At 38.9% G+C, this 16,742-nt stretch overlaps 1 protein-coding gene across 1 annotated transcript in view; it reads right to left on the bottom strand.

Moving 5' to 3' along the window:
* Positions 1-15,876, bottom strand: part of LAMA4 (laminin subunit alpha 4) — a 104,632-nt gene extending 88,756 nt beyond the window's left edge. Inside the window, exon 1 of the mRNA XM_032215685.1 lies at positions 15,276-15,876. Coding sequence (XP_032071576.1) covers positions 15,276-15,476 — 201 coding nt within the window. The 5' untranslated portion in view covers positions 15,477-15,876. The remainder of the gene's footprint in view (positions 1-15,275) is intronic.
* Between the last annotated feature and the right edge of the window lie 866 nt (positions 15,877-16,742).

Below are 16,742 nucleotides of genomic sequence, written 5' to 3' on the forward strand. Positions count from 1 at the left end.
TCTCAAACACACACACACACACACACACACACACACACAGTTGCACCAGGATTCAGAAAATTTAGGTTTTCCTCCTCAGCTCATGTTAGCAATACCACTAGCAGAATTTTGGCTGGCAGGTGTAAATAGAAGTGGAAATTCATTCTACTGAAAACATTGTTTTTGCTTATGATTGGATAATTAAAATTTCAGAAGACCCAAAGGCATAGTGTCAGGCCTGCAATTATATTCCTTTTAGAATTTTGGCCTGCCACACTTTCTCTTATTTCATTATGCTGTTTCTTTAGTATAGTTGATGGGAGGGGGAAATAGACAGGAGTGAGATTGTGGAATGTATTGTTTTCATTCTTTACTAGAAGGCAAGGTCATCCTTTGTCTCTGCACCAGTACACCTGATCGGAAGCAGCTGGGTGTGGATGCCAGTGTGGAAGAAGAAGATTGGACCATGTGATGGATTGTGGGTGTGGGGACAAGATCATGAACTTTTAACTGGGTGGAATTCTGATGTCATTTCCAGTATTGGGATTAACACTGATGTGCCTAAGATGTCTGTTTTATTAAATTGGAACTTTAAGGATAGTTTTGCCTTGGACTCTGATTTAATTCTACATGATACTTGGAACGCTGACACATAGTATTAGAGTGTTAGATAGTGCATAACTAAAGAACTGTCTCAATATGCTCCCTCCCCCTCTCTCAAACACAAACACACACACACACACACACACACACACACACAAAGTTGCACCAGGAGGATGAAGTTTGAATTCCTCCCCCTCCCTCCGACCCACACATACCTTTTCCAGCTGTTTCAGAGAGGATTTCAACTCTGCTCTTGCCTGCCATCAGGAAAAGAAAAAAAATGTAAAAGGAAAAAGGCAAGAGCTGAGGTGAGGCTGAGCTAGTTGCTGCCAGAGTCACCATGGATGACTCTGCTTAGTGCTTAACTGTTTAAAAAACCCTCTAAAAAAGCACCCTCTACAGGAGGAGGCAAGAGAATGATGTGACTCATCTACTCAGGAATTTTTCGGCTTTTAACCCTTGCTTAACTCTGCTCGAGTGATCATAAAACGTCAGACTAGATGAGGCACGTCGTTCTCCTGCCGCCTCCTGTAGAGAGCACTTTTTAAGAGGCTTTTTAAAACAGTTAAGCACTAAGCAGAGTCATCCATGCTGACTCTGGCAGCAACTAGCTCAGCCTCACCTCAGCTCTTGCCTTTTTCCTTTTACATTTTTTTTATTTTCATGATGACAGTGGTGAGGCTCTGCCTCCCCTCCCTCCCCTGACTGCACGTACCTGGAAAGAATAGAGAAAAAACTTGGATATTTAGAGCATATAACAATAAAATATGATGAAGAAATTGAGGATGTCTATCAAATGCAAACGGGGTGGTTGAAACTCAAAAAATCGAAGTGGAAAATGAATATAAAGAGATTAAACCTGCTGATATTTATGGTGATTTGTTTGTCTCTGAAAATGGAAAGAATGGAATACTGAAAGAGGAATTAAATGGAGAGGAAATCTATTCCAGAGGGTAAGATACAGAAGAAGAAAAAAACTAAAGAATCTATGGATTGAAAGAGAGAAATTCTATTAGCAAAAGCATTGATAACACTGCTGACAATCAAGGATAAGCTGAACAAGGAAACAGAAAGAGAGCATCAAGATTTTATGAGAGATCTTATAAGCAAGGAGCTGTTAAGAGAAGTCTATAAAAGCTGACCAAGAAGATGATTAGAGGACTGGTACCACAAATGGCAGAAGATTTTCAATATTTTAAATTTTTAATATCTTCCCTTTTAAACTGTTTTTATGTAAACCATCTGGAGTGCTCCGGGATTGGGCGGCATACAAATCCATTAAAATTGAAATTGAAATTGAAGATATGAGACTGTTTTGCTATTGGAAAGATACAGATTGATAGATGGAAGAATATAATTTAAAACTAGTTAAACTTAGTGAAACTTATTGACAATAGATATAGCTTAAATAAATAACTGATAATGTTACTAATGTATACAATGTGTAGTGTTATGATGAGTATAATTGGATATGAATATTGAATGGTACCCATGTAAGGGAGATTAGCAATCCCTGTGGATTATACATAAAGGTTAATAATAATAAAAAGAAAAAAAAGAACTGTTAGATACAATTAAAGTTTTGATTATTAGCGGGAAAATGTTATGATACAGGATATAGTCAAATAAAGGAGGGATAAGAATAACAACACACATACACATGTATGTTTGTTTGTATATATATATATATGTATATACATACATACACACACACACACACACACACACACACACACACACATATATATATTTAGAGTCACAACCCCTGGTAAGCCCCAATTATGGGAGGAAGCTAACTGCTTCCATCATCTGTCAATCGGCTCGTCACAAGAGTCCATCACGACAGAAACCCAATATTTTTACTGTTGCCTTTGTTATATTTGTGGTTTTTTTTTAATTTGTGCTGATAAATAAATAAAGGGAGATTAGTATAGATCTATTTCAAGCTAGTTAGCTCTCATCAGCTAGCCATGAGAGCTAAATAGCTTGAAATAGATCTATACTAGTCTCCCTTTATTTATTTATCAGCACAAATAAAAAAAAACAATATATATATATATATATATATATATATATATATATATATATATACAGGATATAGTCAAATAAAGGAGGGATAAGAATAACAACACACATACACATGTATGTTTGTTTGTATATATATATATGTATATACATACATACATACACACACACACACACACACACACACACACACACACACACATATATATATTTAGAGTCACAACCCCTGGTAAGCCCCAATTATGGGAGGAAGCTAACTGCTTCCATCATCTGTCAATCGGCTCGTCACAAGAGTCCATCACGACAGAAACCCAATATTTTTACTGTTGCCTTTGTTATATTTGTGGTTTTTTTTTAATTTGTGCTGATAAATAAATAAAGGGAGATTAGTATAGATCTATTTCAAGCTAGTTAGCTCTCATCAGCTAGCCATGAGAGCTAAATAGCTTGAAATAGATCTATACTAGTCTCCCTTTATTTATTTATCAGCACAAATAAAAAAAAACAATATATATATATATATATATATATATATATATATATATATATATATATATATATATATATATATATATATATATATATATATATATATATGATTTTTACAACCCCTGGTATGCCCAAATATGGGAGGAAGATCACTACTTCCATTCTCTGTCCTTTGGCTCGTCACAAGAGACCATCCAGGCAGAAACCCAATACTTTTATTGTTGCCTTTTTGTTACATTTTGTTGTATTTGTATCTCCCTTTATTTATTTATCAGCACAAATACATATATATATATATATGTATGTATGTACGTACGCACGCACACACACACACACACACACACACACACACACACACATATATATATATAAAACAAAAGGAAACTGGATGTAAACAGTGATTTGGAAAGGAGGATTAGAAAACTTTCTTATTAAATTGTAGATTGTAGATTGTAGAAGTTTATTTATATGCCGCCCTTTTCCCTGGGGGGACTCAGGGCGGCTCACAACCCAAAGGGGAGGGGGATACAAACTTTTAACATATAAGACAATACATAATTAAAAACACAACATTCATACCATTCGGGCGGGTTACAATCTTAGCCCCAGGCCTGACAGGATAGCCAGATTCTGAGGGCTGTGCGGAAGGTCTGGAGGGTGGTGAGGGTACGAATCTCCACGGGGAGATCGTTCCATAGGGTCGGAGCTGCCACCGAGAAGGCTCTCCTCCGCGTAGTTGCCAGTCGGCATTGACCGGCAGATGGAACTCGGAGGAGGCCTAATCGATGAGATCTAATAGGTCGCGTGGAGGTAATTGGCAGTAGGCGGTCTCTCAAGTACCCAGATCCACTACCATGTAGGGCTTTATGGGTGACAAGTAGCACCTTGAAGCGCACCCGGAGATCGACAGGTAGCCAGTGCAGCTCGCGGAGGATAGGTGTTATGTGGGTGAAGCAAGGTGCACCCACAATCGCTCGCCATATTATGGATGTTTAGCTAGAATAGGACATAAGGATTTAGTGTTAGTGGAGGATTTTAGAAATAGTAATTGAAAGGCGGTTATGTATTAAATTTTGGTATATTTTATGATGAAGGATGCTTAAACAATTATAGTCAAATAAAAATGGAGATATGATGATGGTGACATGTATATTTGAATTAAAATACTTACGTTAATATGAATTATGTTTGTTGACTGTGGAAGAGATGCACAAAAGTCTTTTTGTAACCACCTGATACACAATATAATACAATAACAGAGTTGGAAGGGACTTTGGAGGTCTTCTAGTCCAACCCCCTGCCTAGGCAGGAAACCCTTTACCGTTTCAGACAAATGGCCATCCAACATCTTCTTAAAGACTTCCAGTGTTGGGGCATTCACAACTTTTGGAGGCAAGCTGTTCCACTGATTAATTATTCTAACGGTCAGGAAATTTCTCCTCAGTTCTAAGTTGCTTCTCTCCTTGATTAGTTTCCACCCATTGCTTCTTGTTCTACCCTCAGGTCCCTTGGAGAATAGTTTGACTCCCTCTTCTTTGTGGCAACCCCTGAGATATTGGAACACTGCTCTCACGTCTCCCCTAGTCCTTCTTTTCATTAAACTAGACATACCTAGTTCCTGCAACCGTTCTTCATATGTTTTAGTCTCCAGTCCCCTAATCATCTTTGTTGCTCTTCTCTGCACTCTTTCTAGAGTCTCCGCATCTTTTCTACATCGTGGCGACCAAAACTGAATGCAATATTCCAAGGGTGGCCTTACCAAGGCCTTATAAAGTGGTATTAACACTTCACGTGATTTTGATTCTATCCCTCTGTTTATGCAGCCTAGAATTGTGTTGGCTTTTTTGGCAGCTGCTGCACACTGCTGGCTCATATTTAAATGGTTGTCCACTAGGACTCCAAGATCCCTTTCACAGTTACTACTGTTGAGCAAGGTACCACTTATACTGTACATGTGCATTTCGTTTTTGTTTCCTAAATGTAGAACCTTATCTTTTTCACCATTGAATTTCATTTTATTAGATAGTGCCCAATTTTATTAGATAGTGCCCAACACTTTCTATAGCATGTAAGGAAGAATGTTGTATTTGTTTTAAATTAAAAATTAAAAAAAATTATTAAAAAAAAGATGAGCAGAAGAATCCTTTAAACTGTACTGATGGGGATGAGAATTCACAGTGGACCATAAATTGTTAATGTTGTAAGGAATGAAGGATAGTGTGTGTTAGTTCTTGGCTTAAATTCATTTTCAAACCCACAGTTTGAATTCTCTGGCTTTTCGAGATAAATTCCAGCCTTCTTTATGGAAATCACGCTAGGTATTATGGTCTTTCACCATACCACTAAGTATTATTGACCTTTTGACCCTGATATGAATGCGTTTTAACAGGCCAAATCATTCTTTAAGCAATGTGCCAGAAATACTGACTTTCACAATGATTTTAGTAGGGCTTTACTTTTTCCCAGTTGGATCATAAAAAAAGGTTTGTAGCTGCTCATTATTAAATATACAACCCAAACACCAAAGGATCTTAACGCTGGTTATGCCCTTTTGTTTCTTCATTCTTAAAGAATCATGCCTCGGCCTATATTGTGAGTGAGAAATTGAAACTGTTGGTGATGTTCTCTAAACTGCCTCTTTTATAGAGATATTCAGACTATATACATTTCCCCAATCAGAATGTAATATTTAAGTAGGACTAAGGATAATCATTGCAACCTCATATTAATTGACCTGGAATTAGTGATCTCAGATAGTGTAGCCAGGCTTTGTATACTAGTTACAATAAATATAAATGAGGGCTAAGTGTGAGTTTTGTGTTAATATAATTTTATATTTGTTCTCCTATATATTTGTTATATTATGCTTCAATTTTGATGCATTTTAGTATTCATTTATTTTTAATTTGCTTTGGTCTACAATTGTAATATACAACCATTGGTCTACAATGGCTGAATTCAGGGGTGGGCTTCAAAAACTTCAGCAATGCGTTCTCTGATTGGTTTATGGTTGGGTGTGGCCATGGTGGGTGTGGCCTAGTTGGCCTCCTACACCACAGCGGGGGGGGGGGGACTGCCTGCCCCGAGCTCCGGAGGGCTTCCAGGAGGCCTGTTTTCCCCCTCCCTGAGCCTCCACACAGGCCCTGCACTTACCTCGCATCCAAAATGGGTCACATGGAAACTCCTGGGAGGGGCGTGGTGGGGTGGCAGGGGTGGGGTGTGGTGGGCGGGGCCAGCCAGGGGTGGGATTTGGAGGTTCTCTGAACCAGCCATAATGTTAGCTACAGATTCTCCCAAACCTGGACTGCCCACCCCTTGCTGAATTACTGTGTAGATGAAGGAATAGAGTATGTTACAAAAGGAGTTTATGTACTGGACCTTGGAGCAGTGATGAGTTCCTACCGGTTTGGACCGGTTCGAACCGGTAGTGGTTTGGCGGCCTGGGTCACTGGAACCGGCAGTGACCCAGGCCTGCCACACCCCTGAACTGGCTCTCCAGGTGGCGTCTATGGCACTGCCATATTGTTTCTTGCTTCTGGCAATGCGCAGAACAATTTTTATTGTACTGCACATGTGCGCACAGTGTACATCAAGTGCGCACGCACATGGGGTGTGCACACAAGCAAACCGGCAGTAGTGCCTGCCAGGACCCGCCCCTACCTTGGAGCATATACATCTCTCCAAAGAGAAACAAGGGAAATTATAATATAGAAACAGAATGACATGATATAGATAGGCAAAGGATGGAATCATGGTGGGACTGACAGAAAGCGTCATACCCCGTTGAGAATTAAGAACTATATGTGGAGAAATGAACTACAGTCTTGGGTGGGTTTTTTACTTCCAAAAAACTCACCCAACTGGAATCTCTTGAGAATGAGAAACACATCTCCTAGAGAGTGAGCTGGTAGGCTAAGAAAACACTGTTTAAAGAACCGTGAAAGTGAAAGCTTTTTAGACAGCAGGAAAAACAACTCCACAGCATTGAAAAAGCAAAGGCAGAAATACAAGCAAAGCTTGTGTGTTATTTCAATTCAGACCACCAAGCTGAGAGAATTTCCTGAAAAGCTCTGCAGATTACTTAATAGGCATAGGGGAAAATATCTAAGGCAGGGGTGTCCAACTCTGGAAACTTCAAGCCCTGTGGACTTCAACTTCCAGAACTCTTATGGCTGTCTGGGGAATTCTGGAAGTTGAAGTTCACAAATCTTAAAGTTCCCAAGGTTGGACACGCCTGATCTAGGGCATAAATTGAGTTAGGATTGAAATTATTCTAGTTCACTGCTGAGATAGAGCAGTGTTAGAAGTCTGGCAAGCACTTTATGAGTGCCCCTTTTAGCCATATCCTACACTCTATAACTCCAGTTTATTGCTATTGTGCAGAAGAGCCCTGGGAATTAAATGAGAAGTTATGCCATTCAACTGAGGTAATCTTCCAGCATCTAATTCTTCTCTGTAATGATCCCTTAATAATATCCCTTGTATCATACTCACCTACCTTAAAAAGCTTTCTCTCCCTTTCAAGTCCAAAATCAGAATCCATTTTATCTAATGAGGAAGGAAAATAATAGAATTTCCTGTTGTAGCTGAGCAACTTGGACTTCTTGAATGTTATGCTCTCTAGTTTCTTTTGATTCATTCCATGAGTTCAGGCCAATGCCAAAATCTGGACACCCCTTTTCCTTGTTCTTCAGTTCTTGCTTTCCCTAACCTATTTAATCCTGTGCTCCTGAAGCAAATCTTGGTTCCTGTTTTTTGGCTCATATCTGAAGTGCTGCCTATGATCAGCTTTGCAATCTAGAATTTGCAATGACACTCTTGAGTCCTGTGAGTGAGCTACAAGTGGTGTCTTCAAAATGACCATTTTGAACTGATCAGCAATGGTCTGTGTAGAAGTGTGAGAAGCAAAACCACCTTCTCTTAAGGCCCAGACAGTGAATTCCCACTTTGGCTTCACCTCGTGAGAAATAGAGGCCCTGCAAAAGGTCATGGGTACTTTTGCTTGAATTATATACAGCAAATTAGTAGTAGCAGAACAGCTCATTCATTCACTTCCATACGTTTCACCCTTCCCACATACTGATTTTTATTATCTTTCAGATTTGCTCAGTTTTATAGCTTTTCTTTTCATAAAGCATATTTCCTTCACTATTTACTTTTAATTAACAAGTCCCACACTGAAAAGACACACAATATATGTGGCAACATATAAAATTGATGAACATTAAGTAGCAGGTTTCTTAATATTTAACTTCTTTGCAAGCCTTTGCCATACAGAACAAGGCTGCTGTTTCAGCACAATCAAAAAACCAATAAAAGCGAGCAAAGGGAAATATATATATTACTTCTAGCATCTCACGTTTCAGACTAATCACATTTCCACTGTAGGTTGTCTACATCCAAAGAATTTGTAGGAAAACTTCTGCAGAATATTTTGTGTGGCAGGATTCAATGTCATAACAGCCAGTATATACAGTATGTTTCAGCATGCTTCCTCATTCTATCATGTTTCATTGTTGCTTTTTTTCAGATGCTTAATTCAGCTTGGAACATTCTGTGAACTGATTGTGTGGTTCTCATAAAACCAATTTTTCTGAGATCTGGCACCACTGAGCCTGACTAATGGTCAATGTCTATTTAGGAGGGGAAGAGGATTTGAACTAGGAAATAAATCAAGAACATAATTGGGAGGCTTATTCTGATTTCCGAGCCTAAAAACTGATTCTTATTAAAAAAAGTAGTTTTGCCCTATAAGAAAAACAATATATCTATTTAGAATTATATTTAACATTTATAAACTATAATTTTTTAAAAAAGTGATTATATCTAATATTGATAAATAAAATATTTATTTGATTTATTTGTTTGATTTATATTTAAACACATTCATGTAATTTTACCATTCCGTTTAGCTGCTTTTGTCTGGTTTCCCTTCTGTTATACTGGATTTAATTTATCTTTCATTTACGCATAGAAGTTTATCTTTTCCCCTCTTTTTAGTAACTAGCTTTGCCATCAAAAGAGCATAACATTTTGGAAGATAGGCCACACTCTCTCAGGATTACATTTATAAAATGTCTAGTAGATTGGACCAAGTGAAGGCAAAATAGAAATGAGTGTGAATATCTGTCTCCAAATTCATTAAAAAAATTAAATTGGTGTAAAAACAAGTGACAATGCATTTGCTGCATTTCAAAACCCAATGCAGCCAAGGAGATGGTGGGTGCCACTTTGTACTTATCCTCAGCCCTACCCTTTGAGAACAACACCTACCTATGAACCAATGGTGGGATTCAAATAATTTAACAACCAGTTCTCTGCCTTAATGACCAGCTGGGTAAGCATGGCTCGATGGTCATGTGACTGATTGGGTATGGTCAACTCAACGTCACTCATGTCAATGGGCGCTTTGCCTTAGCTCTTACAATGTAATAAGGGTTAACCGGAGAGACAGTTTCTGTATGCAGGGCAATAAAGATTAGGCTAGAAACAACACCAGAATGTTTCCTTCCTTCCTTACAGGATTAGCCTTGTAAAGTGGGAAAAAACAAAAGATTTCTTCCAACAACCGGTTCTCCGAACTTCTTAGAAAGTTAACAACCGGTTCTCCCAGATAGGTGTGAACTGGTTGAATCCCACCACTGCTATGAACTGCCCTGAATGCAGGGGGATAAATGTATGTAGAAGATAGTCTATACAAGTAAGAGTTCTCCCTGCTGCCTCCACTAGCAAACATTTTCTTACTACTTCCCTTTGATCCCGGTCCACCCAGTTCGCCAGCACAAGAGGACAGAGTTGGTGCACAAGAGGAGACTTGTGGCACTTGTTCAAGGCGCAGACAGCAGCTGTGGCTGAAGTTTGTGTGTGTGTGTGTTTTCTACAGACAGCTCTCAGGTGCTAATTGCTGGACCAGGAATCTTTGTTTATAGTCACTAATCCCTTGGTTACTTCTTGGTTGGATTATTGCAATATGCTCTATTGGGACTGACTTTGAAGCCCACAGATCCAGAATGTACCAGCTTGCTGCAATACTGGGCATCTCTCAGTTTGTCAATGTAACACCATTGTTGTGCAAGCTGCACTGGTTTCCAGTTTCTTTCTGAGTATATTCAAGGTACCTCTCCTTTAAATTCTACATGGTACAATGGCAGGTTATTTTGGGACTCCTCCTCCCTGAGAATTTCTGCAAATTTCATCAAATTGGATTGAACAGACATAATCCAGTTCCCTTCATTTAAATGTTGCCTTTAGTGGGACATAAAAAACATGGTTTTCCTGTAGTAGCCCTTCTCCAGTGGATCACCTTCTTCTTGAGTTCTGACAGGTCCCCATTCTCTCAACCTTCTAGATAGCCACAAAGAACTATTTTTTCCTCCTGGGTGTTGGGATAGTAAGGTTGGAATATGAAGATAGCATAGATGAATAGATATATACCAGAGGTGTCAAACTTGATTTCATTGAGGGCAGCATCAAGGTTGTGTTTGACCTTGGGGGGCCAGGGAGGGTGTGGCCAGCTTTACATGTCGTGAAGACAACAAAGTCCATATTTTGGACAGAGAGGATCACTGGTTTGAAAGACGGATTAAGGAGGCCATCTATGGCAAAATTGAACAGCTCTGTCTCAACAGAGCGGGTGGGATATGACATCCCACAGCTGCGGTGGTGCAGTGGTTAGAGTGCAGTACTGCAGGCTACTTCTGCTGATCACCAGCTGCCAGCAGCTTGGCAGATCGAATCTCACCAAGCTCAAGGTTGACTCAGCCTCCCATCCTTCTGAGGTTGGTAAAATGAGGATCCAGATTGTTGGGGGCAATAGGCTGATTTTGTAAACTGCTTAGAGAGGGCTGTAAAAGCACTTTGAAGTGATATATAAGTCTAAGTGCTAAGTGCTAAGTGCTATTGCTATCATCTATCTCCAAATCTCCAACACAGTCCTTTCAGCAGTTCCAAGAAGGCTCCACACCAATTTGCACCATTCAGGTGACCCTGATGACACAGATAAACCTTCAGGTGACCTTAACGATCCACTAAAAGAATGCAAATGAACAGCTGTCTGCAAGGAGTATAAATCCTTCCATTCCCCATTATCCAGTCAGAGCTGAAGAAGCTTCTTGTTTGAGAAGTGAAACAACTTAAAAAACCAACCAACCAACCAACCAACCAACCAACCAACCAACCAACCAGAAAGTCTAGTTGGCTTTCAAAAAGCATCTTTGGGACAACCTAGGCCTGGATGACTGAGAATCGCCATAGACATTCAAAGAAGTAGTGCAAAATTGGAAGATGTGAAGAGTCTTGGCTCAAAGAATCACCAAGAGATGGACACAGCTGAATGGATAACATCATCATCATCATTGGATAATCTATTGGTAAACTAATTATATAAAGTTCATGAAGGTGTAGGATAAGCTTTATTTACCTATTGATGCTAACTCATGCAATAGTTTTACCAGGTTATTAGGGATGAAGAACAAGGATGAAAGGGAGCAAGTCAGGGCCAAGGGATAATCCAGAGGAAATTATCCAGAACCAATCAGATAATGAAACTAAGGAATAAAACTACAGAAATATGCTAAATAAATAGCTCTGAGTAGCTCATAATATATTACCATAAAAAATTCAACACAAATCAAAACTAGATGGGATATCTATATACAGACATAAAGAAAAATAAGAAAGATCATCCAACAACGGACCCATCTTAATCCAAGGCCTGCAAGAATAACCAAGTCTTCAAGCTTTACTAAATGCTATTGAGGGTTAGGGCCACATGGAGTCTAATTCTAAAGAACAGGCTCTACAACAGGCAGAAACCTTGGGAAACAGTCAGTCCCTCGAGTAACCTGGCTCTATGCAATGTAGGGCTTTATAGGTAATAACTAGAACTTTGAATTGCATCCAGAAGAAAACTAACAACCAGCGCAGCTTGCAGAGCAGAAATATTAGGGGGGCATCATCCCTGTGTACTGTTTTCTGGACCACTTTTCTAGACCAGTTGAAGCTTCAGGTTAGTTTTCAAGGGCAGCCCCATGTAGAGCACATTGCAAGTATCAAGCATCAAAGTAACTAGGGCAGAAGTGCCTGTTTGAAAGGCTTCTTTATCTACGAAGCCATACAACTCTTGTACTGGTGCAAAGATGGAGCTGTGCAAATCCCCGCTTGATCAAAGTTGCCATCTTCCCTTTGAGCAGGAGTTATCAGTTCAGGAGGACTCCCAAATGTCCTGTCATTCTGCAATTGACAATTGCCTTGCATTGGGGCTAATAATTGTTAAGGATATACATCAGCTGTGCATCATAATGCTTTCTAAGTCATTCAACCAAAGTCTCGAATAAAATTTGTACTATAAATTCAAATGGAGAGCATTGGGCTGGAACTCAAAAGACAGTGAGTTCTAATTCTCCCTTAGGTAAAAAGCCAGCAGCGCCAGTCATTCCCTATTAGCCTGAGAAAGAAGGCAATGGCAAGATATTTCTAAAAAGGTAACAGAAAACTTCAGAGATTTCTTCGTGTAATTGCCATGAGTCAAGACTGACTTAAAGGCACGTAAATAAGAAAACAATAATAATCTAAAAATCCAATTAGTAACTGGAGAAATGTTTCTGCGCCCAGTATGCTTTGTGAAGACATTACTATATATGTTAAACGTCAATAGGATCATGTATTGTATATAGTTAATAATAATTAGAAACACATATTAGAACCAAATTCCCACTGAATTTCCTGGAGAAACATGTATGCTTAAAATTCCCTATTGAAACAATAATTCCTTCTGCTTAGACTGCATCTTTATTCTTCCTTATGTATAATATTAAGGGCTTGCCTATGCTGAACAGAGCTGTGGATATTAACTTGACCCAGATTTAATTTCCAACTAAAGCAATGCCTGATGTTGGCAGAAAAATATTTGCTTGGCTGCAGTTCCTTAAAAGTAAACATTTGTGGTGTAGCCTAACCCAATGTAAAAATGTGCAGGGTTGGGAAACCCAGATTAATCTTATGCATCCATTTAGGGGATGTTTGTGAGCTAAGATGTTCAGGTCTTTCTAGTTCTACCTCACCCAGCCCATCAAGCAGTAAATCTAGTGATCCTGGGAGAAAGAAGTTAAACATACGTTTTGGCCTTTGATTGTCCCATATATTCTCTTATGAGTATTCTTTTATTAATGCTTGCCAGAGCAGAAAGGCAGAATGAAAATGAATAAATAAATATACTTTTTAATGATAAGGCATAACTTTGAGCTATTGTGGTATATATTGCAAACACCATTAATCCAATGCAGATACTTTACTCAATAAAGAATAAGGTATCCAACTTTCAATAGCTATTGGCAAATACTAACAAACGTATGAAATTTGCATCCAGCATTGGGGATGGGGTGGGAGTGATACTTATAGCAATGCTTAAATTTAATAGTGTCTTAAAAGTAGGAGTTCCAATTACTTGTCTGTTTTTTTCCCCCTGAACATGAGTATTGAGGATTTCACAAGAATTTCTTATTCATTCAAACTGTGGAAGAATACTACAACGACAACGACGACAACAACAATATATTTTTTATAAATTCTCTATTTGCTAAATACTGGTTCACTAAAAGTTGAGCTGCAAACCAGAATGTTCACTTTAAAATCTGCTACACATTTATTGGTTAAATTTAGTAGTACTACTTAATGAAGCAATGCTTCAATCCTGGGAACTCATTCTGGGCTAAGCTCTGCACACTTTCTAGGTTATTGTCCAAAAATCTCTTCTTTCCCATGACCTCTCTGTCTTAATTTTCCTCCTACATAATATCACTTTTACAGGATATAGTTTCTCCCACCCAAGTCAAGTTGTGTTTCCCCCTCCCACCTGAGCTGTAAATTATACTTAAACCAAAACCAATCAATGACAAGTATTCAAGATAGAAATAAAACCTACTGCATTATCATTATCTCATATATTTTACATCTTGAGTAAATATATTAAAATACACTACTGTCTTTATTTTCTTATAGGTAGAAGAACATTCAGTGGCAGATGGTCTTCAGGAATTTATTTTCTAAAGCTTGAGTGTTACAGTCTTTTACTTAGAACACAAATGTTATGACATAAGTCCTGAACTCTGTGGCAATAACTTCCAAACAAGCAAGTGAAGTTTTGATGAGGTTGCACACATTCCTCTAGATGTAACAAAAAGTCTATAGGCTAAGGTTCTGTACCATACTACAGTTTTGAATTCTACTCAGTAGGACCTATAACTACTTCAGACATTATACTTCCAAACTGGGAGAATAGACCCATGTGATACAATCATAGAACCTTAATACAAAGCTTTATTTTCATTGGTGTTCTTAATTTGTATTTAAGGAGCATGCATTCCTGTACTCACATCCTTTTCATGTGCAAAGTCCTTTCTTTTATACCATAGTGTAAAATTGGGGCATTGAGGAGTATTCTATGTACAAAACTGGAACTCTTGTTTCTAAGGGAATTTTGGAAGGTTAATCACATGGTGATACCAACCGTAATAAAGGTTTTGTCTGGGGAAAACAAGATTATTATGGCAATCATCAAATGCCCAAGTTAAAACAAGGAAAACAGATATTTTCTCATAAGAATACATATTTCCCAATTAAGCGGTATAATAAATTTTAAATGTCCATTGACTCACAAATTAGTGTAGGATCATGGGGCTGTGTTTTCACACCGAAATGAATGGGATGAACTGTATATTCATGCAACTAGACCAATTCTTCATGTCAAACACAGTGAAATCACCAGATTTTGTTATTTAACCTATTTTTCTCTTTCCTGACAAACCAATTACTCTTTCCTCAAATCTTCCTCAAATTCCAGAGGCCTTAAAATCTCAACACAAGTACAAACATTTCTTTCAAAGGGAAGGTGGTACTATAAGTTAGTTTACTTGAAACTCTTTGGTAGGCCAAGTTATTGTTTTTTTCATGAAAAGCCAAGTAAGCTAACTTGAATTTGTAGTACTGCACCAGGAGATGCACTTTGGAATTTGAAAGGGAATCTTTTCCAGCAGCATTTAAAAAGCCTTTACAGTCTTCCTAGTCCCACACTTCTGCTTTCAAGTGGAGGGCATTTGTATTATCTGTTTGAAATCTTATACAAATATGAGAGAAAGCATACAAAGGAGGAGAAAGGTCAACAGACAGGAGAGTGACTGTACCTCAGCAAAATGCGACCAGCTTGCAAAATCTACAGCTTGCTGCTGCCCTCTGAGAAGGCTATTGTCTTGGCTACCATGGGCTGAGCTCTCTTCAGTGTCAAAATGAAAAGCGTTGTCCTCCGCTGAAGCTGAGCATAAGGAGAAACATCCCAGAAAGGAAAATATAGGAAAAAGCAGGGTCCAGGCCAAGATCAAAGCCATCTCCTCCCCTCACATTCAGCAGAGATATTTCAGCTTCTTGCTTTTTTTGCTTCTGCTTTAATTGCCTCCCGGCCCACTTGGTTGAGTGGCGCCTCGGTTATTTTAAGTATCAGCTTCCAGATGTGGGACTTCTAAGTCAATTTGCAACAATTCCTTCTCAGAAGAGTGCCTTTTGCTTTCTTTCTCACTGGCTGTCGGAGTCTGGAGTTCCTCTTTCTCCCTGGAGGCTCTGGCTGAATAACATACAGATGGGCAGTGCTTAGCAGAGAGTGTCAAAATGCAGATTGTATTCCAGGAAAGCAGCCCGAGCTGCACTGCCACCTTATCTCCCCTCAGTCAGGATACAGGCTGAGTCTGGATTCAAAACTCTGCCTTCCGCCAACTTTTTCAGGATCGTCATTCCCCTTTCCCCTTCCAGCTTGAGAGCCACCCACGCAGCATTCAAGTCAGACCTCCCCACGCTTCCTCTTACATCCCCTACTCGAGACTTAATAAGACCTTGCTGATGATAGCTAACTTACAGGATAACTTTCAAAGTATCACAGGCATGGAGAATTGGGTAGGCTGGTAGACCCACAGCCAGAGGGATGATAGGGAGATATGATTTTCTTTTTGTCATTTGAAACTTCAAGATGAAATCAGGTACCCCAGAAGTCCTAGAGGAAGGATCTTTGCTAGAAAATGGGCATCTTAGCACTCTTTATTAGATTCTCCTTTCTTCCCATTTCTTCTCATCAAATCTGTTCGCTGAAAAAAAAATTCATTCAGTACCGATTTAGAAAATGGCTTCATTATGCGATTGCATGAACTTTTATTTACAAAGAGCAACTTGTTTTCCTTTTCAAGAGATGCTTTGTGAAGTGGCTGAAACAAGGCTGGTAGTGTATAAAATTCTCCCAAGTAATTGACTAGGAACGGCCTCTCTATTTCTAGACTAAAACCCTTAGATCATGACATCATTTTAAAGCATTCTCTAGTTTCCAAGGCTTTTAGCAGAGTGGTAGTATTTCCATTAAAAATGGCAGTATTTACCTAGGACTCCCTCTGCCTTGGTGCCTGCCATCTCCCAAGTCTTTCTCCTTGATTTCAAGCAAGCAGCCTTGTGAATCGAGACTCTGATAAAGTAGCTTTGCTTTGATCTTTAACTCAGGTGTTGAAGAAAAATGATATCTATAGAAAAACAAAACTTACTACCATATTTGAAATTATACTTTGGGGAAGATACAGTCAGAAGAAAATCAGTCCAATTTCTTTGGCCATTTCCTT

The sequence above is a fragment of the Thamnophis elegans genome, chromosome 4 (genome assembly GCF_009769535.1).
Source record: "Thamnophis elegans isolate rThaEle1 chromosome 4, rThaEle1.pri, whole genome shotgun sequence".
NCBI lineage: Eukaryota > Metazoa > Chordata > Lepidosauria > Squamata > Colubridae > Thamnophis > Thamnophis elegans.